Source organism: Plectropomus leopardus, chromosome 5 (assembly GCF_008729295.1).
Source record: "Plectropomus leopardus isolate mb chromosome 5, YSFRI_Pleo_2.0, whole genome shotgun sequence".
Lineage (NCBI taxonomy): Eukaryota > Metazoa > Chordata > Actinopteri > Perciformes > Serranidae > Plectropomus > Plectropomus leopardus.
Genome location: NC_056467.1, coordinates 16682037 through 16705624, shown reverse-complemented (window position 1 = coordinate 16705624; position 23588 = coordinate 16682037). Strand labels below are relative to the sequence as shown.

General features: G+C 40.0%; 1 protein-coding gene across 1 annotated transcript in view; it reads left to right on the top strand.

The window, feature by feature from the left end:
- elna (elastin a) overlaps positions 1 to 23588 on the top strand; it is a 70531-nt gene that overhangs the window by 12875 nt on the left and 34068 nt on the right. The window contains exons 2-5 of the mRNA XM_042487271.1: positions 2989 to 3057; positions 4568 to 4615; positions 6418 to 6516; positions 7737 to 7763. Of these exons, the coding sequence (XP_042343205.1) occupies positions 2989 to 3057; positions 4568 to 4615; positions 6418 to 6516; positions 7737 to 7763 (243 nt within the window). The remainder of the gene's footprint in view (positions 1 to 2988; positions 3058 to 4567; positions 4616 to 6417; positions 6517 to 7736; positions 7764 to 23588) is intronic.

Genomic DNA, 23588 nt, shown 5'->3' with positions numbered 1-23588 from the left:
CCATACTTGATGACTAAATGTTGTTATTCTGCCTCAAGATAATGTTGGCATTATCTGTTTGGAAGACGCTGGTTTCTGGTTTCTTAACAACACTCAAAACTGAAAACCAACAATGTATCAACGTCATCTGTCGTTAGTATTCTGCATCATATTGACATTGGTATTAGACGTTGACCTGACGTTCTCACCTGACATCACAATCTAGATTAAACCAAAATATCAATGTCTGATGACATTGGTGAAAAGTTGGAAAGGCTCTGGTGTTAAGGTCCCACACTTTTTACACTCACCATCCTTACCAAACACATCCTTGCGAAGCCTATGCAGTACATGACCGTAGTGTTTTGGTACATGAGAGAATCGTTGTCTCTGAACATAATAAAGGCAGTAATTTCGTTGCCAAAATAAAAAGAAAGTAAGTGTAGTGTCAGTAACCTCAAAAAATATAATCGCAATCTGCCATAAAACGTAAAGAAGAAAAGGCACCTATCCACAGTTAATTAGGAAGGACAGACATTTCCACCATAAACTGATAAAGAAAAGGCACCAATTGTTGCATAAAATTGACCAATATGCATGATATAAAGTGTCTGATACTCAAAATGTCTTCAGGGATGACCCTTGGACCCCTCACTTAATATGCGTCTCCCCACATATTGAAAAATAAATAAATAAATACACCCCTACACACACATTACTTGCATTGACTTAGCCGTTTGATAATCAAAAGCAGAACCCTGGACAATGTTATTTATTCCTCATTTTTATTTGAGCCAGGAGGATTTTGAGTTCTCTTCACTCAGTCCTCTATTACAAGGCCAAGCCCCAAGAAAATGGATTAGTTCTGCCATCGTCCAGCTCCCAGATCTGGATGAGTCAGGATGATTTAAGTCAACCTCCCGCTTATCTGTCCTATTGTTCATTCATAGATTAATTTTTTTGTTTTTTTTGTTCGGCAGCTGTTCAAAGCCACAGCTACTGCCATAACTGTTCCCATTTAAAACTGCTGCTGAAAAAAGGCATATACACCTACACTCTGTAAACCCTGCACAGCAAAATTTTTTGCTCTGGACATTTTTCTCTTAAAAAACAGACAAATCTTTTACCCTTGTCTAATCAGATTTTAAGTGCAGTTTTGGAGTATCCAATGCTGCCCTTGCTCACTTCATCATTAATAACTTGCAGTTATATCAACACTTTCAGAAGTGTTTCACTGCTGGAAATATGTTCTGTTCATTAAACTTGGCTGTCTATGCAATACTGCAAATACTTTTGGAATTGTCGGTATATGACCAGAGAAAACAGAGAAAAAGGGCTTTTGTTAAAAAACCTACAGTCACCAGATTGCATTAATAATGATGTACCAGACCAGGAAACACTCCTGCTGATGGGTGACGTAATGCAGCTTGGTTGTTTACACCAGAAACAATATGACACCTGACTGCTAACAAACAATCTCAAATTTCAGTTTAATGGTAAGTTAAAATATTTGTAAAAGTAATATTTTTGTTTCTGAGAACAATTTGGGCATGAAATAAGCCATGCAGTTACAAAATCTTGTTTTATATTTTATCAGCACAGCTTATATCTACTGTTGGAGCTCAATATTTTGAGCCTCCGTTTTCACAGAAATATCAGAGGAAACAGTATGGCACTGTCTTCTTGCTCATAAATTCTTGTGTTACAGTTAAACAGTGCACTAAAATATATTTCTTGATACATTTTAGGCAAGAAATAGGTAATACAGTAACATGATCCTGGTTTATATTTGATCAGCACAACCTAGTTTTACAGTTTACGATCTAAATAGATACATACTCCCTTGCTCATTTTCTTGTTTGGTATCCTGTATGATCGTCAATATGTTTACAATCCATCCAAAAGTTGATTGCATCTCAGAGTATGTGTCTGAATTATGCACGTCACTGGTTTCTTCCATTAACTGGCTCTGACTGCAGTACAATAGAAAGAATGCTAGTGTTATTATGGCACAAATCCATTAAATATGTCACATCTTGTTAGTGAGAAGGTCAAAGCCTTCTTCAGTGCAATATGTACACATTAAACTGTGCTTTTTGGCATTTTTCTGTGGCATATGTCATGAATTTTCATTCAACTAAATCGGACAGTAATACCTTGTAATCTTCTTCCCCTAATGGCTGCACTCAGTGGACAGAGCTCAAAGCACAGTGTTCACACAGTATTCGCTAATAAACACATGAACGCCTTTGACATGTGGTTTAAATTAATTGGACTCCCAACACATGTAAGAGCCATTAAACATAATCATTGTGGTCCTGCAGCTCCATTCTCTCCATTGCGTTTTGCTTTTAGTGATATGAACCAGGTTTTTCCCTCAAAAATATAACTTTTTTGCCTTAGCTCACTGGCTGTTAGTTGTCCCAAGACAACTGGAGGCATTTTTTCATCCTCCCCTCCTTTTATTTCTGGTGCTGTTCCTTGCACACATTAGGCCGCCATGTCTGGGATCCAGAACGACCATCTGAGGAGTTGCTGTGGGCTGCAGCCAAAAATCAGTCGGGAAATGAGACTAGGGGATGTAGGTGGGGGCTTAGGGTGTCCACAGTGCTGCAGCAACTCTGAGAGAAGGTCTCCAACTGCAATACCTCATCAGAATGAAGACAATTGAAATCTACTCCTAATCAAGCCTAGGAAGTTTTTTTTGCTTTCACTTTGGCTCTGGCTGGAGCTGCTGTGTTCACGTTTCATTGTGCACCCTATCACTGCTAAGACCTGCCAGCGACAGATTTCAGTTTTGACGTCTGTGTCACAGATGATGAAAGTGTTTGAGAATGTCTGTCTATTAGATGGCGTCATTGTTTAGAAATGCTGTTTCTAGCTGTGCAATAAAAACATAATAAAAAAAAAAGACATTGATGGCTTAGATCTGTTTGGCCACACTGTTCCCTGTTGTCATGCTCGTTGTTAATAGAGGGTGACCTTTTCTTTCTCTGTTGTGTGTTACAGGTGTGTATGTACCACCTGGTGCTGGGATTGGACCAGGAGGCACGGGACCAGGAGCTGGATTTTTTCCAGGTAAAAGAGCCTCCAATGACTGTCTGGACAGTTTAAGCAGAAATAATCCAGAACACAGCTACAACAAAAAAAGTCTGTTTGTCTTTAGCTGAGGTATAACAGTAATGTATACTACTGTAGACCAGAGGTTTCACTAAAAAGAAACACAAGTGAAAAAAATATCTAAATGAGAACCCGAACTTTAACTAAAATTGAAAATACTTACAATGTCTGCATTTATAAAAAATTGTAGTCAGTGTCTCTAAATAAAAAACTAAATAAATGCAAAAAAAATATTGCCGTAACTGACAAACTTTTGCCATCTAATGATCTAATTGATTAATAATCTAATTGATTCTTCTGCAAAATCCTCAATCCATAAGTGTGCTTTGACTTATGGGGAACTTTTCAGGAGGTGGAGAGGATGGTGCATGGCATAAAACCTAGGCTGCTTAGCTGCAGACCACTTCTCAAGACCAACAGCAAAATTGGGCAGTTTTTAGTGAGAGATCAGCTTCACTTGAAGTGGTGATGTCCACCAAAAGCAAATGTTTTTAAGCAAGAAATCAGTGGCGTTTCCACCAGCAATTGTGCCACCAAAACTGGGTGTTTTTGAGGAAGAAATCATTGGCATTCAAGCAGACCACTTTTCGGAACCAATCACAGAAATAGGTGTTTTTTCGCAAGAAATTCATGGCTTTCGGGGGCGATTGTGCTACCAAAGCAAGTGTTTTTAAGTGAGAAATTACAGCATCACAGTGCTGCAGACGACAGACCAACAAACAATGAAACTGTGTGTTTTTAGAAAGAAATCTGTGATATTTACAGCTGTGATTGTGCCAACATAAGTAAGTATTTTTTAGTGAGAAATGGTTTTCATTTTCAGCATTGGCACACTGTTTGAGACCAACAGCAAAACCAAGATTTTTATTTATTTATTTGCAAGAAATTGGTAGCATTTCCAACGGCGACCGTGCCAACAAAACTGTGTACTTTAAACCAGAACTAACAATTACCAGGTGTTTTTTGTACCTACCCATAACTATACAATAACCAAAGGTTATTCTGTAAAACCAGGTCTGTGGTTTCCAGAAATTGGAAATTAAATTGCAGCCAGATGTATACTAAAGGGTATAGACTTAATTATTGTTACATTTTGTATGTATTGACTTAATAAATGTCTCTTCCTATACCCACATGAAAAACATAGTTGTGAAGCTGTATTTTTTATTTCCTGGTAATTATAATTATATTGATATATAACAAATTTCTTAAAAACTGTTTAATACTGTAGGGCTTAACGTTTCGCATATTGTTTGCACAAATGTCTGTATAAATCTCTGCCCTGTCATTATATTACCACTTGTATGCATACATGTATGCCACATTACACTCTCTTGGTGTCCCGAGAGAAAGTCAGAGAAAAGTCAGCTGGTGTAATGATAAATCACTGGGCCAAGAAACTGTCCATTACATCACTACATGTAGGCATACCGTAACTTTGTACTCTGTATGACTGTTGTTTTACAAGGGTCTGTCGGAGGAGTCCCTACGGGCTATAAACCAGCTAAAGCAGCAGGTGAGTAGAAGAGACATTAGATTTATGATTTTTTCCTCTGTCTACTTTATAAAATGAGTTTATATGGATCGCATCTGGTTTATCATAAACTGATGCACTACTGTTTCAGTGATTTGTATATGACAAACTTTAAGTATTTGTATTTTGGAAATTATTTTTACAGAATATTTAGAAATGTGTATTTTCTTTGGAAAAAAATTTATTTAGCTTCATGATCACGTAATACCTGGTGGATTATATGATGAATGAAATGTTTAACTAATTGCTTTATAGCTATTCAATTGTTCTTTCAGATTATTGTTTAACTTTCAAACATGTATTAAGCTTTATTCCATGTTCATCAAAAATGACCTGCAGAATTTCATTTGTCAATTGTTTGCTATTTGCTGACACTACAACTATTTTATGACATGGTAATCTCTGGGTCATGAAAGCAGTGATGCTTTCCCAGAGTCCAGATTGTCGTGTCCAAAAGGCTGTTCCCTTCTTTGAGCTTAATGCACAGTCAAAGATATTCTATCTAGTGTTTGTCACTTCACACATTCACAGCAGACACTTATTTCTGCATGCACAGTCCACTTTAGTAACAGTTTACCAAACGCAGGCAGTGTTCTGGCATGGCTTCAGCTCCCATTTACTTGACCCTGCTCACCTTTTTAGAGCAAAGAGAATTGAAGCCATGACTGCAGAGAGAACGGATATGATGAAACATTTTAATTGTGATTCTTATCATTTAAGTTGTCATTTGGATGTTTGGTGAATGGTGTTACATTTACCGCATTTTAAGAAACAGACAAAAACAAAATGTTGGCTGTCAACACTCAGCTTTGGGTCAGTCAGATCTGGAGGAAACATGTGGTGAGACTTCCTAATAACACCACCACTAAGAATAATTACATTCAAGGGATTTTGCTCTGGCAATGAACAGTGTGTGAGGGGCCAACTGCTGTTGTTTAGTCAGTTTATTGGAATACATTATGAGGTTTAAGGTTTGCAAATTTTAAGGCCTGTTACACATTCTTTTGTAGACGCTCAGGGGTCAGTTATCAATTTTGGGATCTTAGCAATGGCAAACCTAAGTCATGATAATAGTGTTACTATGTCATGACATGAACATCGTTTGCAGGTGATGATGGTAAAAGTTTACAAAAATAAGCAGGTTTCCATTGATCTCTAAATTGCGCAAAAATTGAAATTGTGAATATAGAGTACGCTGAAAATAAACAATTTTGAAAAAACTCCTATTTATCGCAAAAAAGTTTTTATGCTCGCATGAGGTGGTATTTTTTTCGGCAATTCGAAAAAAGCCGCATTTCACAAAACTGCAATAGAAACTATTTTTTCGCTTTTATAAGTCACACGATGCTATGGCTATGTCCTTGTCGGTAGGAACTGGCTCCCTCGGGCATGATGCAGCAGGCGCTACAAGAGGTGTTAGTGCATCATGTAACTCTTTGAAAGTTGAGCGGATCATCCGGAAGTTTTGAATCCAAAATTCTTCTGTGAAATTGTGGACTGTCACCTCCCAGAAATCCCTCATACGTGGCCACTGCTACGTAAAAGGGGCTTCAATTTGAAATAACTGGAAATACTGCAGGCTAGTGCAGAGGCTGCTAATGTTTTGAACATTCATCACCATGCTTCTTGGAATGTTATCGTGAGAGAAGAAGTCGCAGATCACTCAATGAAAACACAGTCATTTCGCAAATGCGTTTTATCAACATTGAAAATATCGATTAAGTTTTGCACAAATCTGTAAAGGAAACCTGCCTAATAATAACAATTGTGTTTGACCCTGACAGTAGGAGGTTATGGAGGTGGAGGCCGTGGTGTAGGACCAGGTGGTCTGGTGCCAGGAGGTGTTGGGAATGGTGGCCTGGGCATTGGAGGACTGGGAGGAGGTAGGAAAATTAAAAAAAACCTTCCTGAAACTTTATAGTTTTAGCAGAGTCAGTCAGCATACAGCTGCTTTGAAGGCTGCAGCCAATACCCATATTAAGGCCTTTTTTTCCAACATCCTAATATGATTAATCGAAAACAGACATGAGTGCATGTTGAAGAGAGAGACAAAAAAAATGTGTTGCTCTTGTTTCGCAATGTTTGAAAAGTTGAAAACTGTGTAAACACTGTAACAAATGCGTATGTCTTTTGAACTGACATGATATTAGACTCTATAAATTAATATTAACAGAAAATGGAAATTGTTGTACAGTAAATCATATATACAGTGTAGGGAGGGTTACTTTTAATTACTTTTAACCATGTATTCCACTATAAGTTATTGGATACATGCCCTAATGTAATTTGTAATGTATTCCATCAGATTACTCAAACCAAGTAATATTCTAAATACTTTGGACAGGATAAGATAAGATAATCCTTTATTAGTCCCACAATGGGGAAATTTGGGTTGTCACAGCAGCAAGGTGTGTACAAGATAAGCAAGCAAAAGAACAATTTAAATATTTAAAAAAAAAAAACAACAACCAAAAAAACAAAGCGCAATAGTAAAAACAAGGTGCAAACTCAACATTTAAAATATATTTACATCATTTTAACATTTTGAAGTACTTCAAAATCATCTTGCTAATTTAATTTGTCTGGGTTTGTCCTGGCTGTGCATCTCCTCCTCATGTGGCAAGTGCCCTACAGACATAACCCTTTTAAAGTACTTGCTATCTTTTTGTACTTTTTAAACAGAAAACACACATTTTATTATGTGATATTTATTGAAAAAGAGTAGCAAGTACATTTTTTTGGGATGGGGATGGGATTTTCTTCAGCAATCAGCAATTCCCTGGCGATCTCCCTCCAGCCAGCTGCAACCTTATCTTGGTTTCTGTAGTAAAATGCAGACATGTTGTATAGATAACTCCTCATTTCAACTAAATGTATCAGCCATTCCTTGTCCATTGTAGAGCTTTCAAAGCAAGCGAAGAATACCACCCACTCAAACAGTAACTGTAAGGGAATACAGCTACTCTATGTAACATTGTTAATTGTATTCAGTTACTTTTCAACCCTCTATATACTGTATGTCTGATAACATGGAAGATGTTTTGATATTACAGGGCAGAAACATAACCTCACCGATGTTTTTACTTTACTTGTTACCCAACAGGACAAGGTGGAAAGCCCCCTAAACCAGGTAAGTTGGAATATTTATTTCCCTTGTCATTGTCTTCTGTGGAAAGTCGTGTAAAATAATTGAAAGTGCAGGTTTTTTGTTGTATGTGCATATATTAAAATAGTATTTCAAGGGATATTTTGCCAATTTTCAACCAATTTTCTGTGGCTAGTATGTTAAGATGAACTGTGGTAAACATTTTCTGTCACCTGTGCTGCCAAAAGCGCAGACAAAGAGTATACAGCTGATCAAGAGAGTCTCCCCTCTTCCTTTCTCTCAAACTCAGACCAAAATCTTAACTGATCAAATATATATCAAGACTATGTCACTTCCTATTTCTGTCCAAAGATGTTTCCAGAGACATTTTTAAATGCTGTGTTTAGCTGTAACAGTGAAAGTTTGTGAACAGTAAATGGGCATCATACTGCTTCCTGCACAGTGAATACGGAGGCCAAATAAACGGAGATCAAACAGTAAAACTAAGCAGCTCTGATCCAATATGAAACAAGATACTGTTACTTGAGTTGTACATTTTTTGCCTCAAATGTTTTTAGGAACATGTTTTAGCTTACTGTTTACCTGTAATACAAGATTGGCAGCTGCAGTTGTTTCACTTGAACCAGTCCACATAACATCACCCACCATCAGGAACGTGTGGTAAGGCTTGATGCATTCTGGTAGTTGAAGGGTTTCTACCTCTTGAGCAAAACTGTCTTTTTGTCTGTTTTCTCTGGTTATGTAACACCAATTTAAAAAGAATTTTCATCTTTATACTGAGGAAACAACCTCGTTTTATGTGAGGACTCGCTTCATATGGGTGATATACTTATTATTTAAAATAAATAAATATTGTGAAAAATTGTACAATGAAAATTTTAATGAAATATTTGAGGATGTAGTAACACTCCTGTGTTCTTACAGTAGTGTACAGTAATAGCCATAAAGAAACACATGGAAACTTCCGCTGCATTACGTAAGCTTATACTATTGAAGTGCTTTTAAAGGAAGGAAACAGAATGAATTGGTGTGGGGTGGATAAAGTAGGTTAATGTATACACTACATTATGTTCACACACCAACAGAATAGACCTGCACAGACGCAAAGCTCAGGCTTAAGAGGAATAGTATTTTGATTGGTTGTCACCAAGTTTTTCTTATCACCCCTGTTTTCGTCGGGGTCGGTTTACACTGGCTTGGCAGCTGTTTGGGGCGTCCTGACTGGGTGGGACCATTCAGAGATTCCACAACTCCTACACCTCTGCTGTATTAGTGAGTGATGATTGGCAGAGTGAGAGCGGCCATCAACGGCTGCCAAACAATGGTGCCAGAGCACTGATTAGTGTTATTGTAATGTTAGACCCTCACAATTTCTGGAAACCTCCGTGTTGAAATTTACCATGGCCCCTGTCTCCGATACCACACAGTAAATATTTTCCTTTGCTGTATCACAGTCTGCGCTGCATTGGGGCTTTAGCAATGTTTAGCCATCGTTTAATTTCCGTAAGCATTGCTGATACAATCTCAGCCTACCTCTATGTGTTCAGAAAGATAAGGAACCAAGCAATCGTCTTATAGTTCTGATAACACATGGAGCGGGTTACAGAAGGGTCCCTCCGGACTGCCACACCCCCGCCCTCCAACAAGATTCGCAGGAGAGCCATTTTGTGAGAATGACCTAATATCCAGTTTTCAGTGGTTTATTTTGGCTGGGATTAGCAGAGCCTTACTTGCCCTGGCTTTTGTTTGCTTTTGAGTTCCCTGTCAAGTGCATGGCATATTAAAAGGAGCTCCCTGTGAAATTAGTGCAATTTGGGGTCTGGGTGCTCCCTCCCATACTGTAGCTCCCAAACTAATGCTGTCAGAGCCCTGATTTACTGCCTGAAGTCAATTGGGCCCGACTCAACCTGCCGAGCTGTAATTCCTCAATATTCTCACAGGCTTGAATCGGTTGGGTTCACTCAAATTCTCCTGTTCTTTTTTTTTTCTTTTTTTAATGCAACTTTGTGGTCTGTGTAATGTCATGAATAATGTATGGACTGTGTTGCCATCAAGCCATCCTGAACCTCAGCCCTCATAAATGAGAAAAAATGTTCCGTATTTAATATAATGTGAGGCATATGACAGTTTTTAGGTTGTGCTGAACATTTGGTAGAAGACATATGTCATACTTGGATCACAATTGTTTGTAAACAAAAAACTTTAGTTGACTAAAGTTTGTAATAAATCTTGTAATATGAACACATATATATTTACAGTGAACACGGTCACACGGTCACCCGGGTGAAAGTCTTACCCTGCTCTCCCCTCTGCCCTATGCGGCTGTTCTAGCTCTTTGTATTACAAGCATCAAAATAATGACTGCCAGGTGTGTTTCATACCACTGCTAAAACTGCCTCTGTGCATAGGTATCTGGCGCTGAGGGACACTGACCAAGCACCTGTATTTGACAAGTTGGGAGTGAGACCAGGTTGAAAATTCAGGATTTTAGTCAGCTTTGGGCCCAAAACTGTTGCCACGGCTCAGGCTCAGATTAGGCTGGGACAGACACTGTGCGGGTTCATGTAGGATTGGGCCTGATTTTTTTGGGTCTATCTCTGTTGTATGGGAAAAAAGAAAAAAAAACTCTGACACAGAGCTAGGGATCACATAGAGTTTAACACATTTTTACATGGAAGGAGACACTTAGGTGTTGTCATATGTTCCACTTCATGGTAATTGTTATTGTAATTGTTGCTCAGTTATCTCTAATTGTTAGTTTCCATCAGTAGTGACTTTCAATATTTGCAATTTCCATTCCATCAGCTACGAAACTATCCAAATGTGTTTTTTTTACATAAGGAATAAAGTTTCCATTGCAATACAAATATGGATCTGCAGTTCACCAGCAGGTAAGCCTTTCACAATGGCATGTTGAATCCATCTGCATCAGTTAGTCAGTGTTTGGCTTGTGCTGCAGAAAACATGCCAGAGGAAATTTTTTGCTACTAGCACATGAAAAATCGTTGACCCATTTTTATTAACCTTTTATACATAAAGCAGGATTCTGTTACTAAAGAGGCACAAATGCAAACACTGGTAAACTACTCTTAGATGAACACTCGCACATCAAGAGAGCTGCCATTCATTCTTGTGAGGACGCCAAGCAGCGACATTACATTCCACAGATACGCACCTTGCCTGGCCAGTAATAGGGAACAGCAGCTGGCTATGTGAGTAGCGTGACTGCAATGAATTGCAGCGTAGCTCATGCAAGACCTTGTAAATGTTACACTAATTGTGAAACCTGTCAGCATCCAGCTTTGACAATACACTGAAAGCTGGACAGAGAGAAACTTTCTCTTCATGAACAGCTGTTGGACACAGTCTCCTTTCCTGCGTTCCCTCAAGCAAAGGTGGATTCAATCCTCACGTTGTGATTGCCAAAACTTTGTTTTTCACGGGCTAGCCTTTTGTCACTTTCAGACAGTGTTAAGTCAGTTAAAAATAAACATAGATGTTACTGTTTTTGCTTTTGGTGTAGTTTCATTACAACTGTTTGTTTTTTTTAGAGAAGATGTGTCTCTGTGTGATATCTACTGCATCTCTTTGCTTGCTGATTGACTCCCTGAGAGCAGATCAAATTATCAGTGATAGAAAGACAACAAGCTGTCTGTCCCAGCTTTCCTTTGTTTGGAAACTAATGTCACACAACACTGCATTAACCCTAGAGCAATGCAAATTGTTATCTTGTTAAAAAAATTATCTGAACAGTCAATCTGTAAGCATTTTCGTGTAGCATTTCTCTGCATAGATCATAGATAACACATAGAAGAAGGATGAAATAGTTACCGTTGTAATCAAATCCTTTGTCCTTCACTGTTATCAATGAAGGTCTACAAAACTACAAATAAGAAATATCTCTCATGACTGTGATGAGAATGACTGGCAGACAGCTATCTATTCAACATATCTTCACACAACAGTTCAGATGATATAAGAGGAATAAGTGCCCCACAAAAGGCGTCGTAATGTTATGTACTTAACCTAAAGTTACATAAGTTTGGGTTAGGAAAAGAAACATGCTAACAATGTAACTTAATATGACCCAAAATTCACTAAGGGGAGACTTTACTCTCATCAGCTCTTTGGTCACATGATGACAGCCTTCCCAAGTTTGTGGGTTATACAGAAATTGCTGGCTCAAGATTATGTACATGTACATCCAAACTGTGGTGCGTTACTTTTCACATTAATTAGTGACCAGGCCATAGACTGTATATATGAATATATGTAATAGACATAGCCACTGTGACATCACCCATTAACTTGTGGACTCCTGTTTAGAAGCCTTGAGTTCAGCCTTTTGGACATTGCTTGAAATGGCCATGACCTTAATGATGCGTTACTTTAAGCCTTATTAAAATGTAAATGTTTTATTAATGAAAAAAAAAAAAGAATCCCGTACAGTTGTCATGGATGTTAAAATTAGCTATAGAGACCCAAAACATTATTTGTACCAGGCTGTAAAGATGTTTATTTCTACTGTGAAGTTGGGCATTTTTACTTGGGGGTCAATGTGTATTGATTTGCTTCTGGAGCCAGCCTGAAGTGGCCATTGAAGGAACTGCAGTCTTTGGTACTTCTGTTGGCTTTGTTTTTTCATCTTTGAAGGTTTATACTTGGTCAAGGCACATAAAGTGTGTGGGAGGTGTGCGTGAAAGAAAATAATAATGACTAAAGGAAAGAAATTGAAGGTTGGCAGGCAGGGGGTTGTTGGGTGCGTCCCTCAAGTTGGCATCAGCAGCGAGTTCGAGGAGCGCCCCCATGACGAGTCTGCCATAATTGTGTTCAACATAGACGTTCTTGTACTAGTTTTGCTGTTTTTGCGGTTGGTCTGAGAGGGAAATTGCCTGTTACTAGCGCATGGTGATGCAATACAACTGAGCAGCAAACCACAACCCCCCTCATAAACGTATGATTTACTGCAGGGTTATTACACCAGACTGTAGATAAGTACACCAAATAAACCAGAGGCTGGGTGTATATACTGTAGTCCTTACTTCTTATCTCACCTTTTCTTTGGCGCTTCACTGCCACTGAATAAACATAATAATGTGAAGTAATGGAAAAGTGGTCCCAACAATTAGGTGCAAGATAAAATCACTCTTAGAAAAATGGCAGTACGCTTATAATTTAGGATGATTGATGACACTGGACAATGCTGCAACATCTCTCTGAGTTCTGAAATCTTGGATCCTTTGACTCTTGTGATGGCAGATCGACCTGCAGTAGAGCAGAGTTGTAGCCTCTGACTACAGAAAATAAGCAGATGTTTTTGAGTTTTCACAGCCTGTGGCGAACACTTGACTTAATTTTGAAGCTGGCACTCACTTTAAAGGGACAGTTCACCCCCAGATAAAATATATTTGATAAACTTGCCAAAGTATCACCTCGCCAAGGGCGTAGGTTTAGCTTCAATATTGTTAGGGAATCATGAAACAGGGTTTGTGGGCCCTTAGCCAAAAAAAATTTGACTGACCATCTCTGTGGCCGGTGTCATGACAGCTCTCACCAAAACAATATTGATTGATAAATAACACTACAGGTAAGAGGAAAATATGCATTTTTGATTTGGGATAAGTGTCCTTTAAGGCTGTTGCTCTAAATATTGATCATATGCAGTTAACATGAAATTGTTTTTTTCTCCTCCCCATTTTAAATTACCAACTTTAAATCATTTTCAGTATATGTTCATCTACAATTAAAAATGCACAACCCATCAATACACCTGATTCCTTTTTATTCAAACCCCTTGGTTACTATCAGGGTCTTTTTTTGAAGAAGTACAGATACACCTTTTCCACCAACATGGAACAGATTCTGTTTAATAGTTTAATAAATTGTTGGTCTGTGCTTGGTTTTTGGGTAAATAAAAATATTTGTAATAACAGAGCAAAAGCTAGATGGTAATCAATGCAATCTGCCATCTTGCTCCTACTGTTTACGCCCAGCGTGCATTGTGCAAAACTCTCTGTTTTTGAAGGTTGTGCTCAAAACAGCTGGAAACGCAGGCTGGTTCGCACAAGAACGGGAGCTGATTTGGTGGAAAAGGGGAATGAGTGGACTTGTCTGCTTCACAAAAGGAAGAATGAGAAAAGAGAAATGAGAAGATAGATTGGATATAGGGAGGACAAAGAAGAGACAGGGTGAAGCAAGGAAGATGGAAAGGATTAATAACTCTTGCAAACATACCGTATAGTGTGTGTTTCATACGCGTACAACCACACATGCTTGGAGAGTTTGCTGAAATAGAGGAGACTGATAGATTGAGGTGAGGATAAAAGTGTTTGGCCAAAAGAAGATGTACTTGGAGGAGTTTTAGTCTCCAGGAGCACAGATGCTTTTCATTACTGGAGCTCAGACCTGTCAGATATTGGAAGCATCTGCATGTGAATGGGTATGACTGTGAGTGTATGTAAATATGTTTACGATCTTCATATGTGTTTTAGTCACATGCACACGCACAGTATCTTAGCTAAGACACACCATAAGTTAATGAAACATACTCAGACACAAGAACTATGTGTTTCTATTCTTACACACTCATCTTTCCTCCCTGTCTCTGCAATCTGCTCTCAGTGTCGGTCTTTCAATACCTTGGAACCTGAGCCGTCTAGAGTGGAGACTTTTTTAATATCCCAGCCACACCGCCTCCACACTAGACTCAGCCCACCCAATATACACATATCCATCACAGCTTGTTTGTTCATACTAGAAATGCCTGTTGTTTCCTTAACAATTTTTCTTGGCTGATGTCACCAGATGTTGCTTCTAGCATTTTCAAGAATCACACTAATTCATCCCAAGAATTAAAATGTTATTGTGGTAATGCAATATAAGGATAAGGGCTTTATTAGTTTTTATTGGTGTCTCATCGGTCACGCAAGCCACACATTACTGTTTCTAACTGCAACATTTTTCCCCTGCACTTCCACGATAACTCATTTATATCTCCCCAGTCTTTCACCAACCTGCTCTGCGTCATGTTTGTGTGGTTGTCCTCTGGTAAACATGTTACAACCAATGTAATTTCTTTCCATATTCTCTGTGATAGTCGATGAGCCATCCCTTGGCATATTCTCACAGCCTCTCCCCTGCTCTGTTTGCCAGCAGGTCTGGAGCATGGACCACTATCATTGTCCATCTGGCAGCACAGACTAACTGTTGTTTATGTAGTGATGGAGAGAAAGTCCATGAGCACAGATTGGCGGTTGAATGACCTTGTTTTAGTTACTGGTAGAACTGGGCTGAAGTTTCGGAGATGCAAGGGCCTGTTTTGAGGATCTGTGGCTGAGTGAGTAATAACAGTGATGTTTTGCGAGTTAATAGAGGAGATGAGAGTGTAATTTACAGTATGTTTTGATATGAAAGTCGATTTAATGTGTTTCACACTGGGTGAGTGTAGATGTGGCTGATCAAACTGGGTTGGCCTTTGCATGCATGGCCCGGCAATGTTAGAAACTGGTTTATGCTGATCTGTTAACACTGAGCCTGTGTCTGAGCTGAACTGTAATTGCACAAGTTTGTAGGGACAATTAACCCCAAAATCAAAAATACGTATTTCTCCTCTGCATTGCTATGAATCAGTCTAAACTGTTTTGGTATAAGTGGTCTAGTTTTGGAGATATCGGCCATAGAGATGTCTGCCTTCTCTTCAATGTAATGCAACTTGATGGTTCTCAGCTTGTGGTGCTCTAAGCGCCAAAAATTATATTTGCACAACTCAACTGAAATGTCTCCTTCCATAAATCATGAGTCACATACTAAAGATAATCCAAAGACCTTGTTGTGAGCAGCTTAATGTAGGAACTATTTTTTTTCTTCTGTACCACACCTTTGGACCGTACCACTACTCAGAGGGAAATGTGTATCTACTGCAAGTTCACCTAGCACACTGAGCTAGTCAAAGTTACAGCTCAGCCGAGGAGGACACCATTAACGTTTACACCTCACACTGTCACGAGCTCGAGCTCCATGTGTAGATGTTCGCCTCCTTCCTTAAAGAGATGTTATTGTTGAGTTTTCAATTTATTATTTAGTTATTTATTCATTTGCTGCTTTAAACACCACGAGAGACAGCTAGTTCCATCACACTGGAGAGAAGGCAGACATCTCAATGGCAGATACACTCAGCAGCTCACATTAAAACAATCTAGACTGATAAATGGCACTACAGATAAGAGGTATGTATGTACTTTTGTTTCTGGGGTGAACTGTCCCTTTAAGATGGGATGGAACTGAAAGCAGTGTTGTGGAAGCGCGGAGTTTAAAAGGTCACTGTGAAAGACTTTCTTAGTAAGTCATTTATTCTTGAATTACATTTTATGTAGTAAATCTTGTGTTCCCAGTTCCCAATTTGAATCATTTTTAAAAATTTGTGTATTTTGAAATGATATGAGTCACTGACATTATCTCACCTCAGTGAAATGCTTTGGACGTCTGGATTTCTCAGTACTTATCTTGACCCAGAGCTGGACTAAATGACTTGTGAAGATGAATGGTTTTTGAATGACTTAAGATTTGGCCTTGTAATCCTAAATTGTTAGGCCATGTTGCAATAACCCGACATACATGTAATGTACAATATGGTAAACAGCTTTACCACTGTCAGTGAAACAATTTATCTCTCACTTGTTTTTCTTTGTAGAGCATCCCATATGTCTGTCATAGTAGAATGCCTCAGATAGCTGCACATGGACAATGAGTGTCCTCTATAATGACAGAGGAATTTGGTAAATGCGTTAGAGGCTGACTCAATGAATCTAATGTCAGTATTTCAACTTGAATGTTTTGAGTTGAGCCGACCTGTCGAACACTTCTCTCTTTTCTCAACCCTGAGTTGTCAGAAAAGTATTCAGTGGAATAGCACTTAGATGCATATGTCGACCATCTGGAAGAGGAAACACACTTGGCCAACTTTACATACCACAGCCACGGCTGTTTGTTGACTGATTTTCTCTCACTATGCATTATTTGCACAATTGATCATCTCTAGACAGAGAACATAGCCTATTTATGAGAGAGAAAACAAGCAGTTTTGCAAAATTGGATTTTCTAAGTTCCCATTTACTAAATGTACTACTGTGTACTCTAATGCTTGCAGTGTGTTTCTGCATTGTCTGCATGGCTTTACAGTACATGCTGTGAGTGTGTGTGCCAAGCTGAAACAGACGGTGGTATGAGCACTGGGTTAGGGATACTCTTCAGACTTAATACTCTGGGGCTCAGTGTTGGCAGACCAACTGTGACATTCCTGTAGAAGTGGGTAAAAAGTAGAACCGCAGAGGGTCTTAACTCTCACAGTAAGTGGGAACAGGGACAAGTGTTTGGTTGACTTGAAAGCTTATAGCATAGCTTGCTCTGCTCTGTATGACATGTAGCATAAACAATGACATCACAAACTCAGTGGATATAACACGTGGTGTACAAATTAAAGTCTGGTTAAAGCAAAATCTGTGATTTATTTCTAAAACCATAATAAATGTTAGACAATACTTGTTGAAAACATGTAAAAAGGAATGGAAGCTGTGTTTGAGTGTTAAACTGTTTTCTCACCATTTCTGGGTCCATGATTTTTTGGGCCGGCCAAAGGTTCTGCCCGATGACACACTGAAGCCATCTGTAACATGATCCCTTCCCCACTCTAAAACAACAAAGTCGGTGCGAAGCAACAGACTCTAGTCAGCAGTTGACTTCTGTAACACAAAGCACACATGTCCCGAGCTGCAAAGTAAAACAGTCCCCTGAGCTGAAGAGCAAACCAATACACAGCTACAGACTCTCATTAGCAGCTCAGCTGGTAGCACAGTAAAGTACACACCCCGAGTCAAAGAATGAGAGCGCAACTCAACAGCGACAGACTCTTGTTTGGCTGCTTATAGCAGTCAATGTTAGCACAAAGCACACACACACAAAAAGTGAGCAGCAACTGCAGGTAGGCCGAATAGTCGATTCAGGTAAAAGCGACTGAACGGTATGTAAGTGATAGATATTGTGATTGTGTTTATATGATTGTGGTATTTTAAAGACAAATTCACGTATTTGTTAGACTGAAAGAGCTAAGAAGGCTTGTAGAACGTTAACTCACCGCTAATGACCGAAATGACTCTAATATTATGCTACAAGCTCTAATGTGAGTCGTAACCACATCCAGCTCCTTCAGTGGACACGTCCTTAGCGCCACAGAGCAGAGAACACTCCTCATTTCTCAATGATTTTTGAAACTTAATTTAATATGTTTCCGATTCTTTTAATCATTTAAATTTGGTTCTGTGGTTAATAAAACCCTTTTCTGTGGTGTGACACACTCATTACACATATTTATTTTGAATTAAGTCACAGCAGTAATGGTCGTTGCACAGATGTGTTTGAAATAATGTGTGTTGTGGAGGTGAGAGCCTCACAAAGACTCTGGGTGGTGAGGTCAGACAGTCTCAGAAGTCAAAGCAGCCTTGTTTGGCATGGCGGCGGTGCTTATAATCCACAGAATGTGTAATGGTGACTTTTACAGTTAACATTAATTTGGAGCCATTTGTTAGACGCCTCAGAGATGATGTGTGTGTTCTAGTGCCAAAGTGTGTGGGTGGATGTGACCCTCCAAAGTTGCCTCATCATTGCTTACAACATAATAAACAGAGCACATTCTCTTCTTTAGTATGATGCAATTGTCCCTCAATAAAAATGTGAAAATGACCACCCGACAATGGCTACACTGATTCTGATCTGGATGCTGCCCCAAAAGCAAATAAAATTAGGCAACCATAGACTCTCAACTGTTTGTCTGTAGGAACTCTGACAGTCGTGCACTCGGGGTCATCTGGCAACAAGGGAGGCTGAGGCTTTGGGACCTCTCATTGATCGTGTCAATGACTCCATGGAAAAGGAAAGCGAAAACAATAAAAGGCTCGCCGCCAAAGTCGACTGGCTCACACCAGCCAGGGAGGGAGAGAGTTTGTGTGAAGCGGAGTGACTGTGTGAATACTTAATTAGTCCAACATGCGACCGGTCCAGCTTCTCATAGCTCAGTGCCCGTAACTGACAGCACGGAGAACCTGTAAGTGACAAGGAGCAGGGGAGGTCACAGGAGAGGGGAGGGGGAGAGGAAGCGAGGGGAGCGTCAGTGTGTTCGCTTGTCTCACGCGATCTGGAATCACCACTCACATCATTCTGCTTTCATCCAGCTCGTCCTGCATCACCACATAAGAATGCAATCTATCCACCATCTTGGAAGGGGAGCTGTGTGATAATTTGATACTGATAAAAATCTGGTGTCATGACAGTGAAGGACTTAATGATGGGCTTCGCTTTCAAAATGAAAATATATATGGGACCACAGCCGACGAGCAGAATCTTCCTGTCAGTCAGAGTAAAAGGCTGATTCTCTGGGGAACTTTGGAGAGCCTTTGAGGATGAAGTTATCATGAACATCACATTTCAGAAAATTGCATTTGTGCCATCACAGCAGGCCCCTGTGCTTCTTGCAATTACCCTTTGCACTTTGTGAGTTTTGTGGCTTGTACAGCAAATCCAATGTTTCAGTGTAGCTGAAGACTCACAATTTAATGGTTCTCTCTAACCCTTGTATGTAAAACATTTTTTTTTTAAGATCATTTTTTTGGCTTTTGCCTTTATTCAGACAGGACAGTTCAAGTATGAAAGGGGGAGAGAGAAAGGCGACGACATGCAGAAAAAAGGACCAAGGCTGGAATTGAGCCTGCAGCTGCTGCAGCGAGGACTTTGTTCCCACTCTACCAACTTATCTACTGAGCGCCCCAAAATTAAAAAAAAAATAAAAAACAAACAAAAAAATTTAAAAAGGAAATTGCATGCTATAAGTGCTTAAAAAATATAATAATTCAGTGGTTTCCCCTAACTTTTTAAAAATGAATTACCTAAATGTACTAATTTCTTGCAATTTGTGGAACGTTTCTTACCAAGTTTGCCTTTTTCCCATGTTTTTGACAGACATAGCACTAATTTGTTTACAGTTCAAAGCAGCACAAGGAAAGTGATGTCGCTTCAGGTTTCAAAGTATTAAAGAGACATATGAATTGTAATCGTGCCCACTGGCTTTTCAGTAAACATTTGCTCTCAGACGGTCCGCCTGATAAAATAGGAGCTAAAACAAAGAATACAGTGAGAAACGAGACCCAAAAAATTTCCTGGACATTCCAGAGCTCGAAGTCTGCCGTCAGTTACAGTGGATCTCTGCCATGGAATTCTCTGCTCTCTTAAATTAAACCCTTCACCAGGCCCAGCTGGTTCACAAAGTTGAGAGAAGGGGAGAAGGGGGAGGAAAAGGGAGGAGATGGAAAGTAGCGAGCTCTCACATCTCACGTTTGACTTCCTCCGATTGTCGCTACCACCTCACGTCTGGTCAGCGCAACCTCTTAGACGCTATTTGGAGAGGAAAGATGGAGAGAAAAGGATAGAGAAACAGGGAGAGTAAGAGCCGGAAAGTTTAATACAATGTTTTGATTAATGTGTCTTGTATTCCTCTGGTTCTGAAACAGAGGATTACCTTACTTAACCCCAATGGAGCTTGAGCGAGACGTTTCAGTTTTTGAGATTGAAACCAGATATTTCTGTTCACTCTGGCTCACATCCATCACTTGTGCTGGACCCAAGTTTGAGAACATGACTGGTGACTGAGGGAACCAGCCACGCTGTCTGGCCAGTTTTACTCCAGTCAGTCTCCAGTTTAAACTCCAATGCACATGACATGTTACAGGAGGAGGCAATGAATGTGGCAGCCTGTCCTTCGTCACATTTTCATTCCTCTGAAAACCTTCTTTGTCACAGAAGGTCTAGACATGCATTTACTTGTGCGCTCTCACTGAGATCATTCCTCAACGAGCCGCCACACATGAATCACCACTGTTGGGCGATGCTCAATTATTCACTGCCACACTATCCCAAATTTCTCCTCAACAACCTGCAGGTGCACTTGTCACTGCACAGCTGTGAACGCCAGTGCTCTTTTCTGAATGGAAACTGGCTAGTAAACCTTGTTTCTGTCACACTTTTTTCTTTTAATTCTAAATGGAGGAAACTATGATGCATTGCCATACTGCATCACTTACCTTCCAATTTCCTTGGCCCCCAGTTCTCCCTCCTGTGTAGTATTGGGTTTCTGTCCCCTCCATCTTGTGTTCAGAGCATTGACCTTTTGTAGGGTTCCTTTCTCCAAGGTTCGAAAGCACTTGGGGTTTCAAGTGGTCTCTCTGGCTCCCTATTATGCCTTGAGGGTCACAGAGAAAATAAGCCACTGCATTAGTGTACAGAAATTCTTCAGCTTGTCAGCAATCAACCGAACACTGGGAGCAGCACCAAAGCAAAGTGATGATTTGATATTGGGGTCATGGTGCAGACTTTCCATGTGTGTGGTTCAAGACAACAAACAACATTGGTGTAGACTTCCAATAATGTGTGAGCTAAGACAGGTCTATTTGTGTGAGCTGACGTGCTGTAACAATAGTAGTCCAACAAAAGCATGCTTGTTTGAGCTGACAGGATGGCGTAAATATGGCTAAACAGAGAGCCTTTGTACAACCCCCCCCCCCCCCCAAATATACAGTCAGTGGACAGATGCCAAACTGACAATAGTCCAGATTTTGTTAGCGTGTCCTCTCACTTTGACCCTGAAAAATACACGACCTCCAGGGTAGTATTTGTTACTTGAGAGCGTTTTATTTTCCTCAGTGTCTAGTGATGTCAGAACTACATACTATAAAGTTCCTTTTCCTTTCTTTCTTGTCTAAACCGTGCGTCTGCCCAAGGCCTGCTCTTGTGGTTACACATACGCACGCGCGCGCGCACGCACACACACACACACACACACACACACACACACACACACACACACAGAAACAAACCCTCTCTCAGGCTGACTTCTGCGTGTCTGCATCTTGTCTCCTTGATCTTCAAATCAGCTCAACGTGGCAGGTGCTGTTCGACCCTGAGCACGACTGCCAGAGCCAGGTTGGGTCATGCACATGTGAGCACAGGTGGGCCAGATGATGGATGAATAAGCTAAAAGTCTCCACCGTCCTGCCTGTTCGCACTCTCACCATGTTTCTCCTCCACTGACATGCATAATCTTGGTTGTGCAGACTGTGCTGTATATTTCCAACACTCACAATGACAAACACATACACCTCAGACCGGTTGATGAGACATTCTGTAATCTGGTGGCAGAAACATTTCAACCCACACATAGTTGTTTTAAAGGTCCAGTGTTTAGGTTTTAGGGGGACTTATTAATATAATATAATAACACATTTTCATTACTGTATAATCACCTGAAAATAAGAATCCTTGTGTTTTTGTTACCTTAGAATAAGCTGTTTATATCTACATAAGGCACAGATCCTTATTCATAGAGTCCATCACTTTGCACCACAATGTTTCTACGGTAGACCAGAATGGACAAACCAAACACCGGCTCTAGGCCAGTAGCATTTTTGCATTAGCTATTGCAGTTAGCAGCCCCTCTACAGCGATAAGCGTCACAAAAAATATTTATTCAGTGTTTTTAGGGGTTTCAATTCCCTGATGCATTTGTTTTGGCAACACATTCTTATCCCAACTCGTCAAATTTTGCCGCTCTGTCAATGGACTTTCACTATGTATGATAGCTATCATCCTTCATCTGTTTTTGATATTCAAGGACAGAGTTTCAGTTTATACCTGTTAGATGCATTGTGTCTTTTCAAAATACAAGGTAATGTACAGTTTGTACTCGTGAAATGCATAAAGCATTTTGCTGAATGGACGGTAAAACACATTGTTTTAACGTTGGCATGTGGTTAGGCTTAGAAAAAAACATTATTGTTTGCCTCAGCATTCAGATGGGATGCGAACAGCGGGCTCCTGGATGAATGTCTGAGGTTTGTTGGAATCATCCACCTCTTGTCTTGCATGGCCTAGGGACTTTCCAGCTCCTTTTATTACATTGTCACCAGCAAAGTTTCCAACTGACGCTGTCTGGCGGCGTTATAACCTGATGCTGTCCAGTTGCGTATCATGCAAAAGGTGCTTTTATTGCCCATGTCTGATGCCAAAATCACTGACCAAGCAGCGGTATTTGACAAATTGGAAATGACAGCAGGCTGGTTTTGGAGGGGAAGAAGCCTCTGTTGACAATTCAGCTCTGGGTGAAAACCTCCTGATCAATGAATACTGAAGGAATCTGAAGCGGGAGTTCACGTTTGGCACACAGGAGAAGTTTCAGCTGGTTTCAGCTCACTGCTAGATGCCACTTAATCCTTCACATTGCTCCTTTAAAGGGTTTAAGGCATAAGAAGTGTTCCATATATCTTTTAATGCTCTCATTTTTTGTCCTGTCAATTCTTAAAATTTTTTATTGTTAAGTGGAGCTCAGTGATAAAAATGAGACAAATGAGACAGATTCTTTGTATCAACGCAAGAGACACTGGAAAGGGGAAAGCCCTAGATCTGTCTGATTTATATAAGAATTGATTACTGTTGTTATTACTTCGAGGTGTGTCTGGGGATGGTTGAGCAATCGAGGAGAATCGAGCTGAAAGGTTTGAAGGAGATGGATTATTGCAAGGACGCTTAGCTTAGCGTCTGGGCTCGCAATGCATGCTTAGTCTGTTTGCCAAGCACTTGGCGAGGCCAGTGCCCACATTTGTTTTGACTAGGTCATGAAACTCCACACTTCCAGCTCTCTCTCTCCCAGCACATTCCTCCTCCTCGTCAGTATCATTACCTGCACCCTGCAGATTGCTGGACTCCGAGCTCTCACCCACCACTCTGACCCCCCCCCCTTGTCCTCTTGTTCAG